The sequence below is a fragment of the Callithrix jacchus genome, chromosome 8 (genome assembly GCF_049354715.1).
Source record: "Callithrix jacchus isolate 240 chromosome 8, calJac240_pri, whole genome shotgun sequence".
Taxonomy (NCBI): domain Eukaryota; kingdom Metazoa; phylum Chordata; class Mammalia; order Primates; family Cebidae; genus Callithrix; species Callithrix jacchus.
The window spans coordinates 42,232,867-42,255,075 of record NC_133509.1 but is presented as its reverse complement, the minus strand read 5'-3'; the positions used below and the strand labels follow the sequence as shown (position 1 = coordinate 42,255,075).

The 22,209-nt window shown below is 38.0% G+C and overlaps 1 protein-coding gene across 1 annotated transcript in view; it reads right to left on the bottom strand.

Moving 5' to 3' along the window:
- The window catches only part of UNC13C (unc-13 homolog C), a 640,690-nt gene that overhangs the window by 113,225 nt on the left and 505,256 nt on the right, over positions 1–22,209 (bottom strand). Inside the window, exon 24 of the mRNA XM_054239666.2 lies at positions 6,049–6,137. Coding sequence (XP_054095641.2) covers positions 6,049–6,137 — 89 coding nt within the window. The remainder of the gene's footprint in view (positions 1–6,048; positions 6,138–22,209) is intronic.

Here is a 22,209-nt window from a genome sequence, read left to right as displayed (position 1 = left end):
TTTTATGGTATGTGAATTCTTTTTTTTTTTTAATTGTGGAGTCATTTTAATATTTACAAGGAACAAATCAGCAGAACAAGATTATATCAGATAGGCTGTGTACAGTAGCTGCGGCTTATAAAACATACCAGTAATTTGTACCTGGTGAGTACAAAGAGAACCAAGGTTCAGATGACTTTACAACCAAGGGAGTACACAGGGCAACAAATTAGAGGACAAAAAAATTCACATTTTCTACAATAAAAAAAAAATTACAGATCTCACAATGTCTTCAAAGACAAAGAAAAATTCAAAGTCCTTAAAAGGGTGGTACAGAAGAAATCTGAAATTATAGGGCTCATTGTTAAAAAAAAAGAAAGAAAGAAAGAAAAGAAAAGAAACACTCTTGGCATCTGGATACACCTTCTTCATTAGCGTCTGTGACTCCACACCTTCTTGACTTTCCTCTGACCTCACTGGCTGCTCCTTCTCAGCTGCCTGACCACTAACCTTTGGAGAAAGGTTGCCATATTTATCAAATGAAAGCACTGAATATCTAGTTAAATTTTAACTTTAGATGGTGAATAGTTTTAGCACAAATATGGCTGTGTAATATTTGGAAAAACTTACACTGAAAATTATTCCTTATTTGTCTAAAATTCAAATTTAACTGAGGGTATTATATATTTTATCTGGAAATCCTACACTGTGATTCTCTGGGCTTGATCCTTAAACCACTTCACTTCTCCATCAACAATCACTTTCTTGGCAATCGCATCTAGTCCAATGGTTTCCATCACATATACAGTGATGGTTCCCAAATTCACATCTGCTGACCTGACTTCTAACCCAAACTCCAGACGATGTTATTTAACTGACCATGCAATCTTTCTACTGAAAAGTCTGATGAGTTTCTGATACTCAACATGCAACCTAATAGCAGAATGTATCCTAAATTTGAGGATTTATTATTACTTCCAAAAATGCCACAGTAGATTCCTTCACCATCCTCTCACTTGAAACTGTGCAATAATTTCCTAAATTGTGTCTGTTCAACCCCCTGGAAACAGCCTTTTAAAATAAAAACCAGATCGTGTTCCTCCCTTGCTAAAAATCTTTAAAAGCTTTCAACTCCACTTAGAAAAAAAATCTAGATGTATTTGACAGACTGAAAGCCCAGCATAATCTGGTGCTGGCAATCTCACTGATCTCATTTCTGGCCACCCTTCTGTTTCATTGCAGTCCAACCACAATAGCCTTCCTGGTGTTCTTAGAATCCTCCAAGGACACTCTTATTTCATGGCCACTGTTATGTTCCCTCTGCCAGGGAAGGAAATTTTGATAGCTCTCTTGGTCCTTCATTTATTTCAGGTATATACCAAATATCACTTCAGAGAAATCTTCCGTGTTCACTGAAGCTGAAATGGCATTCCTATCAATCTCTGTTCTCTTATTGTTCTTTTATTCTCAATTGCATTCTTCATTTAATGAAGCACTGCATAATTTTAGTTTATTTGCTTATTGCCTGTTCTCCCCCACCCTCTAGAATGTAAGCCCCATGAGAGCAGGAATTTTGTTTTGTTCAGTGCTGGATGCCCATACCATGGTACAAGATGCCATGCCTGACACAAAGATGTGCAAGAGATATTGGAACAATAGTTAAAACTGCTGTATTATATACTTGAGATTTGCTAAGAGGACAGATCTTAAATTAATTTTCTCAGCACACACATGCACACCCATAAACGCACAAATTACAACTCCATGGAGGTGACAGATACATTATCTGGAATGTGGCAATCATTTTATAATGGATATGTATATCAAAACACCAAGTTGTATACCTTAAATATGCATAGTTTTTGCATGTTAATGATATCTCCATAAAGCAATTAAAAAGGAAATATGGGTTAAATGCATCAATGGACCATCTCCTTCCATCTACCTCTATTGCCTTACCTACTCTAAGGATTTAAATGTCCTGAAGAGTAATACGTTGTATTGCTTTTTTCATTCTGCATATTCCCTACACCAGTTTTGATGGTTCTTACCTAACTAAGCAGTGGCTAGTATTAAGATACTTAAATCTTGGAGACTCTTAGCATCACCATTCCTATATATTGTCTGCTACTTTCACGTTTCCAACAATAGGACTATTGTATTTTTAACACGTGGGCAGGCAATGAAAAACTGCTTAGGAGAATGAAGATCAATGAAAGCTTGGAAAACGGTCCAATCACTGGAATGGTAATAAGATGGAGGGAATTCATTTCAGTATTGCAGAGAAGTCAATCCCATTCCTCTCCTCCTCTGCACACAATGATTATACAGTTAGTTATTTGAGAAGTATCCAAATGCATAAATTCCTCAGATTTTATAAAGAAGTTTAGGGATTTTCACTATATATTACTTTTATTAAATAAAATATACTTGTTGATTTATTCATGCATGCATTCTACACATATTTACTAAATAACTATTATGTGCCAATCACTCTTCTAGGTACTGAGATGTATCAATGAACAGAACAGGCACAGTGTTTATTCTCATAGCACATATGAAAAGTTTTATTTTAGCATTTACATTATAGAAATATTTTAGTTGACTTCTTTTTAAGTATTTCATCTTTCTAGTTTTTGGTTTTCATATTTTGTTTTCCGTATAGATATTTCCACACCTAATATGGAAAAATTTTAATAAATGTTAAATTATCCTAACTTGGGTGTTTTTCTGGCTTCTGAGCCTCTAAGAGCAGGCTTAGACCTACACTGGTCCTTAATTTTGTGTACATATTCAAGGCCCGATTCCACTTCCACCATCATGTTTTATCTTTCTCCATTTTTGGCTCCTGAATTCTTGGTTTTCTTTACTGTTGACTACACCATTCTTGCCCCTCTGGACTTGGCATTTACATTTGGTTCCTGGATGCTTGCATCTTAGCTGGCCCCTTTGAATTTGGCTCATTTCTTGGCTCTGCATATTTATCTGCTTTAAAGGAAGATTCTCTTCCAAGCTGTCATCCAAGAGAGTCTAAATCCTTGATTATTTATTTTGCTTTTATCTGACTGCAGCTGCCTTTGAACTTTTGTCAGGTGGAGGTTGCAAGAGATGGTGGGGAAAATGGGGAAGGGGATGTTGTTTGTGGTGGAATGTGTATTGAATCAAAATAAAGGTAGTAGATACTTGGGACAATAGAAAAGGAAGACAAATCATGTTGAAAATAATTTAAACTAGTTGATTTGCCACTGGATCATAAATGATTCCACAGACTGTAGTGAAAATCATCTTTGAAATGGCTACTTTCTTTTTCAGGCACATAGAAGAAGGGTTCTCAACGTACAACGGACAATAGCATTCTACTTCTGCATTAATCCAGGCGTAACCAACACTCGAACTTTACCTTTTTGTCCCCATCAATTTTTGGTAAATTCACCTAAAAAGTCTTTTTTTTCTTTTTTCTTTTTTTGGTTTAAAAAAAGTCTATATTAACTGGCTTGAATAAAAGTGATGCCAGTAAATAATGACAGATTTTGTGAGCACCCAAGGAGCCACACACTCACAGAGTAATGCCTATGAAATATTCCTGAATTTTTTTTGTTAACTTCATCTATCCAGCCTCTGGTACAAAAGGTGTCAGTTAAGAAAAAAAAAAAAAAAAAAAAAAGAAGCAAGCCAAAAAACCAAACTGCAAAACATGTGTAAGCAGAAATGCTAGTGGCACACCCTTTGAAAATTTTAAGAATGTGTTTTAGTTATCACTACGGTTTTCTCACTTAGTCTCAGTTCCCAGGTAGGTGCCCTGTGAGCATGTCAGTCATCCATCAATGTGTGGTTTGGCTCAGCTCAGTCTTTACAGCAAAGACATCCTAACAGCTGCATATAATAGAATTATTTAATTATGAGTTTTAACAACATAAAATCAAGTGGATTTTTACTATTAATTATGCATTTAATTCTAAAGCTCTACAGTGCCAAGTTAGACCTCAAGAAGAGTAGGTTCAGACTAAAATTACACAGTTTGACTTAACAGCATGATCACATTGATTACTGCAGAATTTTAACCCACCTTGAGAGTATAATACAGACCCGATTGGTAGTGTGAGGAATAAAGCCACGGCAACAAGGATATAATAATTATACTTTTTATGAGGAAAGCATGACATGTGGCCCATTTATTCCAATGGTCCTAATAAACCCTAATTGAACAAAGTGCTAAATTCTGTCCTATATTTAAAAAATCAAGAATAAATAGATTCTGGGTAGCCACAGGTTTTAATACTTAGACTAAAATAGCTGACTTCACACAAATAAAGCTCTCAAGTGTCCTCTCCTCCTAAGGACCCAAAACCTTCTTTCATAACTGTAGTTTAACCAGATAACTTTCAAATCAGAATTCATATTCTAGCCTTTATAACCTGAATATTCCATCTCCCCAAACAAAACAAATCAAAAAGCACTTACCCATCAGAATGATTTATTTTACAGAAAGCCATTTAAATACACTTTTTCTATTTATATTCTAGTTTCTATTCTATTTAGTCATCTGATTTTCCATAAAGTTCTGAACAACTCTAGCTATTCCTGACCTCTTTTTTTCTCCCTCCAACTTTGCTAAATAATCTCTAATATTGCCTCCATGGCTGAAGGCAACAATCTTTCTGCTAACCACATGCTAATTTGCAAATGGAACAAAGAGAAGCATGCCTGAAATGGCTGGGCAAAGGCCTCTTCATCTCTCAGTGTCACTCCAAGTCAGAGCCAAGGAACCCCACATCTCTGGAATAGTCTCTGCCTCTCCAACTTCAGGTAAACAGAGCCCTGAAATTGCTAACATCCAGATGAAGTAGGCAGGACCATCCGAGTCAGCTAACAACTCCGCTGCAGCAGAGTGACCACCCTCGGCTCAACACAGTGAAGCTTCTCTGGCTTAGCTGCTGAGCCCTGAAGGTGAGTTCCATGAAGACAACGCCACCTTGCTTAAGGAAGTTACGAACGTACCACTGATAATGAAGCGTCAGCTAAGTGAGAGAGTTTTCTTCACTCTGCTTTATTCCTATATCCAAGAAGAAAAATATGATGCTTTTAGAGTCTTTTGTCTTTATTTTAAAATGGCATAACCAATTAATAAATGTTTATTAATAGTGGATTTTCTAAAACACAACAATAGATGATGGCCTATCACCTACCCTATTGGTGGCCAGAGGTAGTCCCTACCCTAACAGCAATCTTGATAGTCTGAGAACTGAACACATAGTTTAAAATAACATATCAGTTACTGAACCAATATTTAAATATTTCAAGCAAATTTTATATTGAATATTTAAAGCAACTTTGAAAGCAAATTTTATATTAAATCAATAAACCTCTTCGAAACTATATTTCTCTCCTATCTATTTTAACATTTGGATGAGATGATAGCTTTTCCTACATGGCTGAAGTGAAATTTAACTAGAGCGCACTTCTCTTTCTTTAGAATGATCTCACAGATAAAGACAGTTTTTAAAAATATTTTAAAAATATAGATATATCAGTAGTTTCCAAATTCCTTCCCATAGGATAGTTGTATTTAGATGACTAACCCCTAAAACCAAGAATCTTGACAATTTGGTAAATGGTTGTTTATCCAGTTATACTCAGTGCAAACACATTGATTGTATGGTATGAATACAACTCAAGCCTCTTATGTATGTGAACTTTTTCTCTTTTCTTCCCTCCCTTTCTCTAGACTTTCGGTAGCCAGTTACCAAGCTCTAAACAATAGAATTGCATATAGGTATGAGATATGGTTTTGGTCCTGAGTGTGGAAAAGAGACAGGTAAAACAAAACTTAGAGGATAGTGCTGTAGGTGTTATCCAGCTGACAGATGCACAGTTCTAGTGAGTGCATAGTGAGACAGCACTGTAAGTTGTGGGGTCATTAAAGACTTTTCAGAGAAAAGGACATTTAGATTCGGTTTTGAGGTTAAATAACGTTAGGCGGTCAGAGGAAACAGCATTGAAGGCAAGAATATTATAAGTTGATACTTAATTATCTAATTTAGATAATGACAACTGAGCCACTTCACTTACCTTTCACCGTAAGTGACACTGAGCTCATCCAGGACCCCACTGAGCTTAACTTGAAGTTCTTTTAGAATAGTACTAGCTTCAGAATCTAGCTGCAGAGAGACCATAAACAATATTACTTTGGAGTTTTGAGAAAGCATGCCTCTGTTTCTCTTACAAGCATTTTGATTGTTATGTGGTAACTTCAAACAACACATAAGCTTTTTTCTCTCCTTTTTTTTTTTTTAGTTTTTGAAATAAAATCTAAATGTTTAGGAAACATAAAAGAAACTGAGAAATTTTCATATACAAAAAATTGAAATTCAAGGCATGCATACAAATAAGAGCTACATAGCAAAGCCTTTGTTGGTTATAGCAATGAGATGCAAGGCATAACAAAAATATCCTCTAGAACATGATAATTTCATAATTTAGAAAACCTAACATGTTATACTTTAGCTGAATATATGTGTTAAAAATATATTTTAATCTTTGATATCCCTGTAAATAGAAAGGTACATTAAGAATAAAAATGGTTAAAAATTAACTTTGAATATTGTGTTGTGCATTATTTAAAGATGTTTTCTTATTTTCCCAACTTTGGAATTAAGAGTAATAGGATAGACAAAGTATCCTAGTACTCTCATGTTTTTCTGGGGATAATAGGCCTGACTTTTCTTACTGGTTGCTAATTTACAGCTCAGAGCAGGATAATAGATGTATTGTATCTTGCAGAGAGAAATTCATGTAAATAGCAATCTGAAATATTCTCTGAAATTGAAATGTGACTCTTGCCTTCTTTCAGCTTTTGGAAATTTAGTTTCCTACCATTACCGTCATTAGTTCTTGCCCAAGCTGATGTACTACTGAACAGAAGAGGATGGGATAAAGCCAAGTTTTGGGAGTAAAACAAATTAAAGCATGTCTTAGTATAAGTAAGAGAATCTAAGAATGCCAACCAAATATAGGACCTAATATCAGTTTAAACTCCTGGGAGCTGATCCAGAACCAAGAAGTGTCCCTTTGAGTGTGCACTGGACATAAGTCCTATAATTCTCTAAGAGTGCCTTCTAATACTAAGGAACTATTAGGAAGAATTATTTACGTATTTCTGCAGCTGGGTAGCTCTAAGTTGTACTGACATGACTAAAAATATTGGAATGAAAATCAAATATTGCATTTGGCACTTCAGACTTTATTAATTATATCAAACTAATCCTTTATATCAGTTTTAACTGAAATCCAGGTAATTTTTAGGACTGGTTAGTTTCTGCCCTCTATCAGAGGCAAGGCGATTTTTCTGGACTTGTTGTATCTTATCTTTTTTTTCTGTCTCAGTAATCACTTATGCTGACAGCTCTTGTCCAGACACACAGAAATTTCCATAGGAATGAGAAAATTAACATATCCGTGAGCCTCATACTTTCTAAGCATTCTATTCAACTACAACCAGCGGCAGGGTAATTCAGAAAGACAATTAGATAGTACATACTTATTTTAAAAGACTTAAGATGGATAATGAATTTAATCACAATTTGCCTAACAAACTGTAACTCCCTAATCCTTAACCGAGAAAACATTCGTGGTTTTCACTCCAGTCCTCAGGAACAATGCAGCCTACATATTTTTAAATTATATTTTCTTGTTACTGTGCTCATAACAATTTTTCCTTGATTCTATTTGATAAAATGTTGGGGAAGAGGGAATGAGACGTAAGTTCTCCCATCTGGTTTTCTTCAGGCTCTCCACTTTTTGCTCACATAGGTGGTAGTTCCCCACCCATGCCTCTACCACCTCGAAGGAAATCACCCTGAAAGTAGCGTTTTCTTCAGGAAATGAGGGTTGCTTCTTATTTAAAATGTGTTTTGGTTTTCATGTTAGTTTAATATATACATTGAGGTAATTTGTTCACATTGAGGTAGGATTATCACCAGATAACACCTTCAAAGTCATACAGAAATGGCTACATAGGTCACTTGTATGAAATTATGCTATTTTCCCATAAAATTATTTTAGTCTACCTTAGGTATGGTGAGTAGATATTTCTTATCAAATAATTATTACTTGACAACCTAAAACTGCCAGACTACAGAGATTTGAACTCGGATGATAGTTTGTTAATTTCTGGAAACACAGGGATGTTTTTAAGTAGGTGCAGATAGAATGTCTCTGTTGTGTAACCAGTCCATACCCCAAAAGGAAACGTTTTAGTTTCAGTTAAATATTCAATGTTCATCTGATCTAAATTGTACCATTAAAACAGGCAAAGCAATTTTGAGGCTGATGTACACGGCTCTTGAAAATTGCAGATCTTTTATAACAATTTGCATAACAGACATAAATATCATTCTCATCTAATAATAAAGCAATCTCCTTCAGTAGCAGAAGTACCAGTTCTTGAGTTCTTCCACATTACTTTTTGTGTCCAAATTGAGGACATATTTCTTACTCCTACAAACCTTGTAAAACTTCAAGAATAACAGATTGGGAGTTGAAAAACTCATTGCCTAAATTATCAATAGCATATTTTAAAAATTATTGGGTACTTTGTAAAGATAAAAGGCAATGTAATTTTTTCCCACAGGTTTAAACCTTAGCCTAGTTATATAAGCAGTATAACATCAAAATTCTCTTGAATCTTTTTGTATTGTTAGAGTTATCCTTAAAAGCAAAAATTAAGAGAGAAAGAAGAGAAATTTCAAACATGCCTAAGTCACAGTTTAATTTATTCTAAAGTAGAAGCTCAATTAGCATGTGTATCTGAACAGATTAATTGGCTGGTTGGCTAAATAATAAAGTTTCTATGTCAAGAGGAATATACGCAATGAAAATGTAAAGATATTGTGTCAAATTCTGAATTGAAAATAAAGCTTTTAAGACAGACTTAAACACCCCTCTATGAAGGGCTTGGAAATTCCAAAATCTAGGCTGCCAAAGTATGGTTCAGATAAGCAGAAAAAACTAGAATTCCATATAGGTATTAACTGAGTTTTTACACCATTGAGATATTTTATCTCATTGGCTGTGGTAATAGAAATTACTTGTCTGGGAGAGACAGGTAGTAGGCAAGACATTTTTTTTTTTTTTTTTTTTTTTTTGAGGTGGAGTCTTGCTCTGCTGCCAGGCTGGAGTACAGTTGTGCAATCTCGGCTCACTGCAACCTCTGCCTCCTGAGTTCAAGCAATTCTCCTGCCTCGGCCTCCTGAGTAGCTGGATTACAAGCACTTGCCACCACTCCCAGCTTACTTTTATGTATTTTTATTTTTTTATTTTTATTTTTGTTTTTCTTGAGACATAACAAGTTTCGCTCTTGTTATCCAGGCTGGAGTGCAATGGCGTGATATAGGCTCACCGCAACATCCGCCTCCTGGGTTCAGTCAATTCTCCTGCCTCAGCCTCCCAAGTAGCTGGGATTACAGGTACGTGCCACTGTGCCCAGCTAATTTTTTTTATTTTTAGTAGAGACGGGGTTTCACCATGTTGACCAGGATGGTCTGGATCTCCTGACCTCGTGATCACCTTGGCCTCCCAAAGTGCTGGGATTACAGGCGTGAACCACCACACCCGGCTCTATGTACTTTTAGTAAAGAGGAAATTTCACCAAGTTGGCCAGGCTGGTCTTGAACTCCTGACCTCAGGTGATCCACCCACCTCAGCCTCACAAAGTGCTAGGATTACAGGTGGTGAGCCACCATGCCCGGAGGCAAGACGTCTTTTAAGTTCTTTTCCTTAAGACTTACTTTTCCTTTTTCTTTAAAAGATAATTCACTTATCACCTCTTTTTGCAAATTTTTGCCCAGATCCAGCCTCTATACTGACTATGGTTTTTACTGTACTGTATATGCAGTGTTCTCTCTAAATGATCTCTTACAAATCTCTCTCTTCCATCTATCCTGGGTGTCTATCCCAGTATCCTGCATTGATGGGCATTTGCCACATGTTGAGGAATGAAGTGGGGACACACAGAAGCATAAAAGATTCCCTCACAGAAGCAGTCCTACATCAAGAATGCTTTATCTCCCTGGACTCATACTTTGCATTATCTATGAATGGGATACTTTTGTCCTTGAAATCTTTCATTCCTTAGAAACCATATATTCCAGAGTTATCAAGTTAATCCTGTTTTGAAATATTTATCTCATTGCCAGACCATGTCAGGTTTTTCCCTGATGTTTGTTTGGTTCAGAAAAATGGTTACCATACTCACGTTTGTTTGTTTTCTCGAACAGATTACTTCCCTAGAGATCTAAAGAAAATACATGTTATATACTCTCTTACAGCAGCAATTGTTAAACTGGCCCTCAAGTTCTTGCTTGAGTTACAACCAATGGTTACAAAGTGTCATTTAAACTCTTTAGACAGCTCAATAGAAACTCTTGAAAAATAGACTCTGTGTGGAAGAAATTAAAGGTCTTTAGTGTAAATTGTATTTCTTCTCCACAGTCTTTATTACTCTCTCATTTCCTTTATTTTCTATGGGCTACAAAGCTATCTTTCCTTGTGTTCAGCTCATCAGTATTAGGGGTCTGTTATTCTCTGTAAAGAAATACAAATCAGGAAGGAAGGTAAATTCCTGGCTATCTATTCAGAGGCCAAAATTTAATTGTTAGTCTGGTGGATTTCATACTCTTTAATATTTTCGCATTAAAGCATTAATAAACAAAAATTTCACCACTTGTTCCATGAAAAAGCCTTATTTCCAAGTAAAATGCTGTACAACTTGCACTCTTGGTACCTTCTTTTGGAGTTTGTTCCATCAATTATCCTTTCCCTTTTCATTCCCTCTACCATTAATTTTATTACCGTATCCTACAAATTTGCTCTGGTAACATTTATGTTCAAATAAAAACTAGACAATGAAAGAGAAGCCAAACTTATTTGAAACTACCTTCTCATTGACATCTAGCCAATATCCTTCCTTCTTTTGATCTTTAAACTGCTTGCCACAGTGTCAAACTTGTTGATGCCACGTTCTTATCTCCTAGTGTTCATTAGTTCTCAGCAATGTGGCTTCTACTTTGGATACAGCACTGAAATGCTACCAGATGGTCACCAATGATCTGTTAATTTCAAGGACCTTATTGCTCTTAGCCTTATTCACACTGTCGTGTGCTCTGTTTCCCAAGGTCTTTCCCTGCTTCTCTAACTGCCTGTGATTTGTCTTTGTCTTCTGTTAACATCGCTCCTCTGTAGACCCCTTAAACATTAGTGTCCTTCAGTTTCCCTTTTCCAATCTTCTTTTCACTCTGTACTCCCTTTGAGCAACTGGATTCACGGCCATGGCTTCAACTATTACTCATATGCTGAGGGTCCCAAATCCATTATCAACATTCTTAACAGCATACCTGAGAATCATGTCTATATTTCCAAGTACCTAGTAAACTTCCACTTTGATGGCCTATACATACATCAGTTGTAGTATATCAAAACAAAACTTATTACCATTCTTAATTTATTTAACTTCTTATTTCCTCTGATTTGGTTAATGGCCTATAAGTGTTTAAGGCAGAAATGTGAAAGTCACCTTTGACTTCTGTTTTCTTCCTTCCATACTTACTTGGATACCAACTATGATTGGGGATATCTCTCTGAGATGTTTTATCCACCCGTCTTGTCCTCTTCACTTTCAGATGCTGAATTTTTCTCCTCTAGCCTACAGTGATCATCTACAAGTTGTGTTCTTGTTTCCTGTCTTCTCCTTCATCCTCCTAAGTGGTGTAATAAACCCAAATATGATCACGACACTTGCCTATCATTCTTCAAGCTGGCTTTCCACCAGGGAATTGCTTCAAGCAACTTCTCACAATCTTATCTGAGCTCTTGCTTTTTTTTTCTTTTTAAAGATCATTTTCCTCCAAATCTTCCATTTGACCAGATTTTATTTAATAAGCTTTACTCCAACTTAAAATATGTGACTGAGCGATCAGCAAAAATTCCCTAGTGAATCTAGAAGTAGGGTACATTCCCGGAAATGCCCTAAATCACTTTGTAAGCCTGTGGTGCCAGCATGAATACTGTGATTTGTTTTCAGAAATAAAAGAATACACGGTCCTCTCTACTGGAAACAAATGTCCCCAGCTCTTACTATACTACCTCGTTCTTTAAAATGCCTCTTAGGAGAAACTCCAAGAACTTACATGATTAGTTTTGAGACAGATTATGGCATTTTCTTTATCCTATTCAGATTTGCATGAATGTTATGCTAGAGGTATCTATTGGTTGTAGAAATTCATGATTCCAACTTCTGGGTTTCAAAAAGTTGAACATCAATAGCTGTCTCCCATCCTAATTAAAGAGAGTATGCAGTAAATCCAACTGTCACTGTGCTTCAAATCAACTAAATGCCTTTGAGATATGTTAAATGAGGTTCTTCAGTCCACAAAACTGAAGGAAAAAAAAAGACTGCCTTATCTTTTATAATTCACTCAATATACTTTTGAGTTTGTGAATATATAGCAATTTTGGCTTTTTCTGTTTCTATTTCTACAAACAGTTTTTCTTGATATTACACCTTCGAGCTCTAAGTGATGTGACATTCTTTTCTCTTAAACATTTTTTTCCTTCTCACCTTCAACACATACACTATTTTTCTACTTCATTGATTGCTGACATATGGATTGTCCTTATAATGACAGAAATTTAGAAAAAGAAAGAATTTCAGAAATCACGTAGTTCTACTTCCTCATTTTTCCAGATTGGTAAAACCAAGGCACAGTTAACGTGTTATAGTTTTGGAATCACATGAGGACTGAAGAGGAGCATTCTTAGAAGCTATTTCCTCCGAAGAAATTCTCTTCTGAAAATGTTCATTAAAAAAACAGAAATCCCGGCTGGGCACAGTGGCTCAAGCCTGTAATCCCAGCACTTTGGGAGACCGAGGTGGGTGAATCACGAGGTCAAGATATCAAGACCATCCTGGCCAACATGGTGAAACCACATCTCTACTAAAAATACAAAAATTAGCCGGGCATGATGGCACACACCTGTGGTCCCAGCTACTCCGGAGGCTGAGGCGGAAGAATCACTTGAACCCAGGAGGCGGTGGTTGCAGTGAGTCCGGATCGCGCCCCTGTAGTCCAGGCTGGTGACAGAGCAAGACTCCATCTCCAAAAACCGAAAACAAAAAACAAAAAACAAACCCACCAACCAGACGTATTTGGTAGCAATGGGAAAGGAACTTAGGACTTATATATTGCATCTATTGGCTAATAGTGAAAATGGACTGAGTAGGGATAAATTAGGAATAGACTAAATGAGACACTTTATGTTTAGAATTTTCTTCTGCCCATTTATCCTGTCTTACTCTATTTGTCCACTTGGCTGTTTTTTCACAATCTCTCATCTGTTATGAACCACTGCTCAGCATTGTGAATATCACTAGTCCACTCAGTCAACTGAATTCAGGACCTGTTGACCATCAAGTGCCGGGACAGAGTATTCTCCGTGAGCCATTATCTCAGGGTGACTGATGACTATTCTGCTAAGTAGGACAAAAAAGAGAATTGACTGGGTTAAAGAAGTTAAATTTTACCGGTAACAGCATTGATTTAAGGTTTGCTGGGGCAGGCATGAGCAACCGAAGGCGATCACGAGATAATGAAATAGATTTATTACAGAAGATGGCAGTTGAAGTGAAGCTCTCTTCCTCTCCCTCTTTGCTGTGGCATGTATCCTTTCTTCTTAAGTTTTCTTAAGATTCAGAGAAGGGTGAGTTTAAAAAGAGACCTGGCAGTATATGAGTAACCCTGGGAGCTCTCTCATATGCTCTGGTAAATGAGGTTAACAGGCATCACCTGCCTGGGTCTGTATTTCATTTTGACATGGCTTGCAAGCCAAAGAACCTCTCAACCTTCTTGGTAGCACCTTTTCATGATTTCACAAGTTTAGCAGTTAGCTAAACTTTATGTCTTAGTAGTGCTAAATTCTTAAACATATTTATTAAATCAGTTCAATATAATTTGCTTTATTGGTGCTTATTGTTCTCTTAATTTTCCATTAATTTCAATGTATTAAATACAATTGCACAGATAGCACAGAAGGTTAGGAGGAGAAAGAAATCAGGCAGTATCTGCATGTTGCCAGAATCAAAGGCCAGCACTTATTTCACACATTCAATTCTCCTTATTATCTGGTGCTATGAAGCTATCACTGGTTGCTTTTACTAACTTCAGCCAAACTACATTTCCCTTTGTGCCTCTGTTTACACAAGAGAGGAGGTTTGAATTTATTTCCGAATTGTTGCAGGATAAGCTATAACAAAGTTCAGATGAAAGTAACAAAACTTTCATCTGAAAAATATTTTCATGTTTAGAAAGTGTTCATGCTGTTTTTCTCTCACACCTTATCTGTTTAATTGCTCTGATTTCCCTAAAGTCTTCTAAGTGTTTTTTGAAAATTTTTATTGCATTTTAGGATTTGGGGTACATGTGAAGAACATGCAAGATAGTTGCATAGGTACACATGTGGCAGCGTGATTTGCTGCCTTCCTCCCCTTCACCTATATCTGGCTTTCTCCCCATGCTATCCCTCCCCAACTCCCCAGCCCCTGCTATCCCTCCCCTATTCCCCCCAACAGACCACAGTGTGTAGTGCTCCCCTCCCTGTGTCCATGTGTTCTCATTGTTCAACACCCACCTATGAGTGAGAACATGCGGTATTTCATTTTCTGTTCTTGTGTCAGTTTGCTGAGAATGATGTTCTCCAGGTTCATCCATGTCCATACAAACGACACGAACTCATCGTTTTTGATTGCTGCATAATATTCCATGGTGTATATGTGATACATTTTCACTGTCCAGTCTATCATCGATGGGCATTTGGGTTGATTCCAGGTCTTTGCTATTGTAAACAGTGCTGCAATGAACATTCGTGTACATGTGTCCTTATAGTAGAACGATTTATAGTCTTTTGGATATATACCCAGTAATGGGATTGCTGGGTCTAATGGAATTTCTATTTCTAAGGCCTTGAGGAATCGCCACACTGTCTTCCACAATGGTTGAACTAATTTACACTCCCACCAACGCTGTAAAAGTGTTCCTTTTTCCCCACATCCTCTCCAGCATCTGTTGTCTCCAGATTTTTTAATGATCGCCATTCTAACTGGTGTGAGATGGTATCTCAATGTGGTTTTGATTTGCATCTCTCTGATGACCAGTGACAATGAGCATTTTTTCATATGATTGTTGGCCTCATATATGTCTTCTTTCGTAAAGTGTCTGTTCATATCCTTTGCCCACTTTTGAATGGGCTTGTTTGTTTTTTTCCTGTAAATCTGTTTGAGTTCTTTGTAAATTCTGGATATCAGCCCTTTGTCAGATGGGTAAACTGCAAACATTTTTTCCCATTCTGTTGGTTGCCGATTCACTCTAGTGACTGTTTCTTTTGCCGTGCAGAAGCTGTGGAGTTTCATTAGGTCCCATTTGTCTATTTTGGCTTTTGTTGCCAATGCTTTTGGTGTTTTGTTCATGAAGTCCTTGCCTACTCCTATGTCCTGGATAGTTTTGCCTAGATTTCCTACTAGGGTTTTTATGGTGCCAGGTCTTATGTTTAAGTCTTTAATCCATCTGGAGTTAATTTTAGTGTGAGGTGTCAGGAAGGGGTCCAGTTTCTGCTTTTTGCGCATGGCTAGCCAGTTTTCCCAACACCATTGGTTAAACAGGGAATCCTTTCCCCATTGCTTGTTTTTGTCAGGTTTATCAAAGATTTTATAGTTGTAGATATGTTGTGTTGCCTCCGGTGCCTCTGTTTTGTTCTATTCGTCTGTATCTCTGTTTTGGTACCAGTACCATGCTGTTTTGATTACTATAGCCTTGTAGTGTAGTTTGAAATCCGGTAGTGTGATGCCCCCCGCTGTGTTCTTTTTGCTTAGAATTGACTTGGCTATGTGGGCTCTCTTTTGGTTCCATATGAAGTTCATAGTGGTTTTTTCCAGTTCTGTGAAGAAAGTCAATGGTAGCTTGATGGGGATAGCGTTGATTCTGTAAATTACTTTGGGCAGTATAGCCATTTTCACGATATTAATTCTTCCTAACCATGAACATGGAATGTTTCTCCATCTGTTTGTGTCCTCTCTGATTTTGTTGAGGAATGGTTTGTAGTTCTCCTTGAAGAGGTCCCTTACGTTCCTTGTGAGTTGTATTCCAAGGTATTTTATTCTTTTTTAGCAATTGTGAGTGGCAGTTTGTTCTTGATTTGGCTTTAAGTCTGTTATTGGTGTAGACAAATGCTTGTGATTTTTGCACATTGATTTTATATCCTGAGACTTTGCTGAAGTTGCTTATCAGTTTCAGGAGTTTTTGGGCTGAGGCGATGGGGTCTTCTAGGTATACTATCATATCGTCTGCAAATAAAGACAATTTGGCTTCCACCTTTCCTATTTGAATACCCTTTATTTCTTTTTCTTACCCGATTGCTCTGGCTAGAACTTCCAGTACTATATTGAATAGGAGTGGTGACAGAGGGCATCCTTGTCTAGTGCCAGATTTCAAAGGGAATGCTTCCAGTTTTTGCCCATTCAGTATGATATTGGCTGTTGGTTTGTCATAAGTAGCTTTTATTACTTTGATACATGTTCCATCAATACCGAGTTTATTGAGGGTTTTTAGCATAAAGGGCTGTTGAATTTTGTCAAATGTCTTCTCTGCATCGACTGAGATAATCATGTGGTTTTTGGTTTTGGTTCTGTTTATGTGGTGAATTACGTTGATAGACTTGTGTATGTTGAACCAGCCTTGCATCCCCAGGATGAATCCTACTTGATCATGATGAATAAGTTTTTTGATTTGCTGTTGCAATCGACTTGCCAATATCTTATTGAAGATTTTTGCATCTATGTTCATCATGGATATTGGCCTGAAGTTTTCTTTTCTTGTTGGGTCTCTGCCGGGTTTTGGTATCAGGATGATGTTGGTCTCATAAAATGATTTGGGAAGGATTCCCTCTTTCTGGATTGTTTGAAATAGTTTTAGAAGGAATGGTACCAGCTCCTCTTTGTGTGTCTGGTAGAATTCGGCTGTGAACACGTCTGGACCTGGGCTTTTTTTGTGTGGTAGGCTCTTAATTGCTGCCTCGACTTCTGACCTTGTTATTAGTCTATTCATAGTTTCAGCTTCCTCCTGGTTTAGGCTTGGGAGGACACAGGAGTCCAGGAATTTATCCATTTCTTCCAGGTTTACTAGTTTATGTGCATAGAGTTGTTTGTAATATTCTCTGATGATGGTTTGAATTTCTGTGGAATCTGTGGTGATTTCCCCTTTATCATTTTTTAATCCATCTATTTGGTTGTTCTCTCTTTTATTTTTAATCAGTCTGGCTAGTGGTCTGTCTATTTTGTTGATCTTTTCAAAAAACCAGCTCTTGGATTTATTGATTTTTTGAAGGGTTTTTCGTGTCTCAATCTCCTTCAGTTCAGCTCTGATCTTAGTTATTTCTTGTCTTCTGCTGGGTTTTGAGTTATTTTGATCTTGCTCCTCTAGCTGTTTCAATTTTGACGATAGTGTGTCAATTTTGGATCTCTCCATTCTCCTCATATGAGCACTTATTGCTATATACTTTCCTCTAGAGACTGCTTTAAATGTGTCCCAGAGGTTCTGGCATGTTGTGTCTTTGTTCTCATTGGTTTCGAAAGACTTCTTTATTTCTGTCTTCATTTCATTGTTTACCCAGTCAACATTCAAGAGCCAGTTGTTCAGTTTCCATGAAGCTGTGTGGTTCTGGGTTGGTTTCTGTATTCTGAGTTCTAACTTGATTGCACTATGGTCTGAGAGGCTGTTTGTTATGATTTCAGTTGTTTTGCATTTGTTGAGCAGTGCTTTACTTCCAATTATTTGGTAAATTTTAGAGTAGGTGTGATGTGGTGCTGAGAAGAATGTGTATTCTGTGGATTTGGGGTGGAGAGTTCTGTAAATGTGTATCAGGTTTGCTTGATCCAGGGCTGAGTTCAAGCCCTGGATATCCTTGTTGATTTTCTGTCTGGTTGATCTGTCTAATATTGACAGTGGAATATTAAAGTCTCCCACTATTATTGTGTGGGAGTCTAAGTCTGTTTGTAAGTTATTAAGAACTTGCCTTATGTATCGGTGTGCTCCTGCATTGGGTCCATATATGTTCAGGATCGTTAGCTCTTCTTGTTGTATTGATACTTTTACCATTATGTAATGGCCTTCTTTGTCTCTTTTGATCTTTGTTGCTTTAAAGTCTATTTTATCAGAGATGAGAATTGCAACTCCTGCTTTTTTTTTGCTCTCCATTTGCTTGGTAAATCTTCCTCCATCCCTGTAATTTGAGCCTTTGTGTATCCTTGCATGTGAGATGGGTTTCCTGGATACAGCACACTGATGGGTTTTGGAATTTTATCCAATTTGCCAGTCTGTGTCTTTTGATTGGTGCATTTAGTCCATTTACATTTAGGGTTAATAGTGTTATGTGTGAATTTGATACTGCCATTTTGATGCTAAGTGGCTGTTTTGCCTGTTAGTTGTTGTAGATTCTTCATTATGTTGATGCTCTTTAGCATTTAGTGTGATTTTCGAATGGCTGGTACTGGTTGTTCCTTTCTATGTGTAGTGCCTCTTTTAGGAGCTCTTGTAAAGCAGGCCTGGTGGTGACAAAATGTCTGAGTACTTGCTTGTTCGCAAAGGATTTTATTTTTCCTTCACTTCTGAAGCTCAGTTTGGCTGGATATGAAATTCTGGGTTGAAAGTTCTTTTCTTTAAGAATGTTGAATATTGGCCCCCACTCTCTTCTGGCTTGTAGTGTTTCTGCTGAGAGATCTGCTGTGAGTCTGATGGGCTTCCCTTTGTGGGTGACCCGACCATTCTCTCTGGCTCCCTTTAGTATTTTCTCATTTATTTCAACCTTGTTGAATCTGACGATTATGTTCCTTGTGGTTGCTCTTCTTGCGGAATATCTTTGTCGTGTTCTCTGTATTTCCTGCACTTGAGTGTTGGTCTGTCTTGCTAGGTGGGGGAAATTTTCCTGGATGATGTCCTGAAGAGTATTTTCCAGCTTGGATTCATTCTCTTTGTCCCCTTCTGGTACACCTATCAACCTTAGGTTAGGTCTTTTCACACAGTCCCACATTTCTTGGAGACTTTGTTCATTCCTTTTTGTGCTTTTTTCTCTAATCTTGGTTTCTCGTTTTATTTCATTCAGTTGGTCTTTGACTTCAGATATTCTTTCTTCTGCTTGGTCAATTCGGCTATTGAAACTTGTGCATGCTTCACGAAGTTCTCGTATTGTGTTTTTCAGCTCCTTTAATTCATTCATATTCCTCTCTAAGTTATCCATTCTTGTTATCATTTCCCCATATCTTTTTTCAAGTTCCTTAGTTTCTTTGCATTGATTTAATACACGTTCTTTTAGCTCACAAAAGTTTCTCATTATCCACCTTCTGAAGTCTAATTCCATCATTTCGTCACAGTCATTCTCTGTCCAGCTTTGTTCCCTTGCTGGTGAGAAGTTTTGGTCCATTCTAAGAGGCGAGGTGTTCTCGTTTCGGGTGTTTTCCTCCTTTTTTCGCTGGTTTCTTCCCATCTTTGTGGATTTATCCGCTTGTCGTCTGCGTAATTGCTGACTTTTCAATTGCATCTCTGAGTGGACACCCAGATTGTTGATGATGAAGTATTTCTGTTACTTGGTTTTCCTTCTACCAGTCTAGCCCCTTTGCTGTACGACTGCTGAGGTCCACTCCAGGCCCTGCTTGTCTGGGGTGCACGTCTAGCAGCTGTGGCACAGTGAGGGATGCTACCAGTTTCTTTTTCTGCTATCTTTGTCCCAGGATGATGCCTGCCAAATGTCAGTCTTTCGGATTTAGAGGGGTCAGGGAGCTGCTTGAGGAGATAGTCTGTTCTTTATAGGAGCTCAATTGCTGAGCTGTGAGCTCTGTTGTTCATTCAGGGCTGTTAGGCTGCTATGTTTGATTCTGCTGCAACAGAGCTCATTACAAAAAAACCCTTTTTTCTCAAATGCTCTGTGTTGGTGGGTTTGGGCTTTATTTTTGGATGTCCGCTGAGGTATTCTGCCCAGCTAGGAGGCAGACTAGCCACTGTTTGCCTGCCGAGGCTCTGCCCTGCTGTTGTGTGGTTCTCCCTGATGCTGCAGGCTCTGCTGTTCTGCTGTGGTCTCCACCACACCCTGCCGCGGAGTCTCTTCGTTGTAGCGGGTTGCCTTGGCAACGGCAGGCTGTGTCAGCAGTGGGCGAGTATCTCAGTAGGGACGGGTTGCCTTGGCAATGGCTGGCTGCGTCGGCAGTGGGCGTGTATCTCAGTTGGGGCGGGTTGCCTCAGTAATGGTGGACGCCCCTCCCCCACAAAGCATCTCGGACCGCTTGCCCGGGGATTGTTTGAAATCGCGGTTTTGTTCGTCCCACTGGGCTACCCCGAACGCTCTGTCCCTGCAATCCCCTGGGCTGGCCCCCCGTCCAAGTCTTGTTCAGTCTCAAGTCCAGCCCTCTCAAGTCTCAGGTTGCCGGTTCAGCAGGGCACCTGGACAAGCGCGCCCTGTGTGGAGCTCTGGGGTGGCCGGCCGCCGCCACCCCAGCTGCCGGCTTCGCCAGGCAGACGTACTCCCTGGCGTCCCACGTCTCCTTTATACTTGGGAGTTTCCCTGTTCCGTGGGCAACAACGATCAGTCTGGAAATGCAGCTCTGACTCACCTCTCCGCGGATTCAACGAGAGCTCCAATCCTGGGTTGTTCTCACAGCGCCATCTTGAGTCCTCCCACTACGTGGTTCTGATTTACCATACTATAATAACACAAAATTCTAATTTTCCAGGTATTTAGATCAGAAGTGTACCTGGGTTGTAGGGATCTGGCTCAGAAGTGACCGGGCAGGAAATAGCTAGAGAGCAGGGCTTGCAGGATCAGAAGACAGTACAAAGGCACCACTCTCTCACCACCTTCTCTGAACCATCCTGGTTTTGCTGCTCAATACAAGTTCTTTACAGTTTCAAAATCCATACCTTATAACTTTCTGAAAAGAAATTAAATTTTGGATTTTTTTCATATACTTCTACAAATTAGACTGCAGACTAAAGAACAGTACTTTTCAGGGGCTGCAGCAATGTTTTTTTGTTATAAAATGAATATAAGCTAAGTAATTATTTGCAATTGATATACACTGAATTATATTCACAAAACAAGCTATTAACATAATGTAAGCTACAGTAATCAGTCACCAATGAATGAAAATTAGTACATGATACTCTGAAAATCATTTTGTTGTTATATTGTTTTAAAGGGGCAGGTAATACTGTATGGGAATTGTAGTGTAAATAATTTAACTTCTAGTTCTAGTCCATCTATAACATGGGTTGAGAATTATATTTGTTTTAGTATAGCAATTCCCAAAATTATATCCACATGAGTTTCAATGAAGTACACACACACACACACACACACACACACACACACACACACAATTGCCTGAGGTGCTTTTTAAAAAAACAGACTCTGTAGTCCATTTCTAAAGGTTAGTTTTTCTTCATGGTTTGTGAGATTCTTTTTTCTTTTTAAAAATATTCTCAAGAGGAATCAAAGACATTATGTCAAAATATGCTCCAGATTTATATGCAGAGAAGTGTGTTGGAAAATCTCTTAATAGGAGAAGAAATTTAGTGGTTTGCTATTCTGTTTTGACATTTTTTCTTTTTTCCTAAATAGGGCATTGCTGACATGGCCCATAGGATATTGTGCCTGCAATTATCTATGCTTAATGATTGCTTCAGTGATTGTTTTTGGAACATTGTCAACAACATAGTCCCAAGATCACCATGGTGGTGTTAGGCAATGTTTCCATTTGGATTCCATACAGAGAGTGGATTTTTCTACTGAATAAAAGTTTTAAACACTCTTTTTATTTCCAGAGGGAAAAGAGGCTGATCCTGTGAAGAAAAAACAGCTGCCTCAATTACACAGTGATCAGGATAAAGCAGCCGGGGAGCTGCAGTAGCATGCAGCCATGCCTGTAAGCAGCCAGCACTTTGCAGATAGTATAATGGTAGAGGCAAGCAATGCTGTTGTTAGAAGCCAACTAGTAAACATATAGCATTAAAAATTATTTTGAGCAAGTGCACAAGCAAATATTTGCTATTTAATTTTTATAGCAGGAAGTACATATCTCAGCACAGATGCTGGGGAATAAAATAAAAAGAAACTCTTTAAAAAAGAATAAGGTCTACCCTG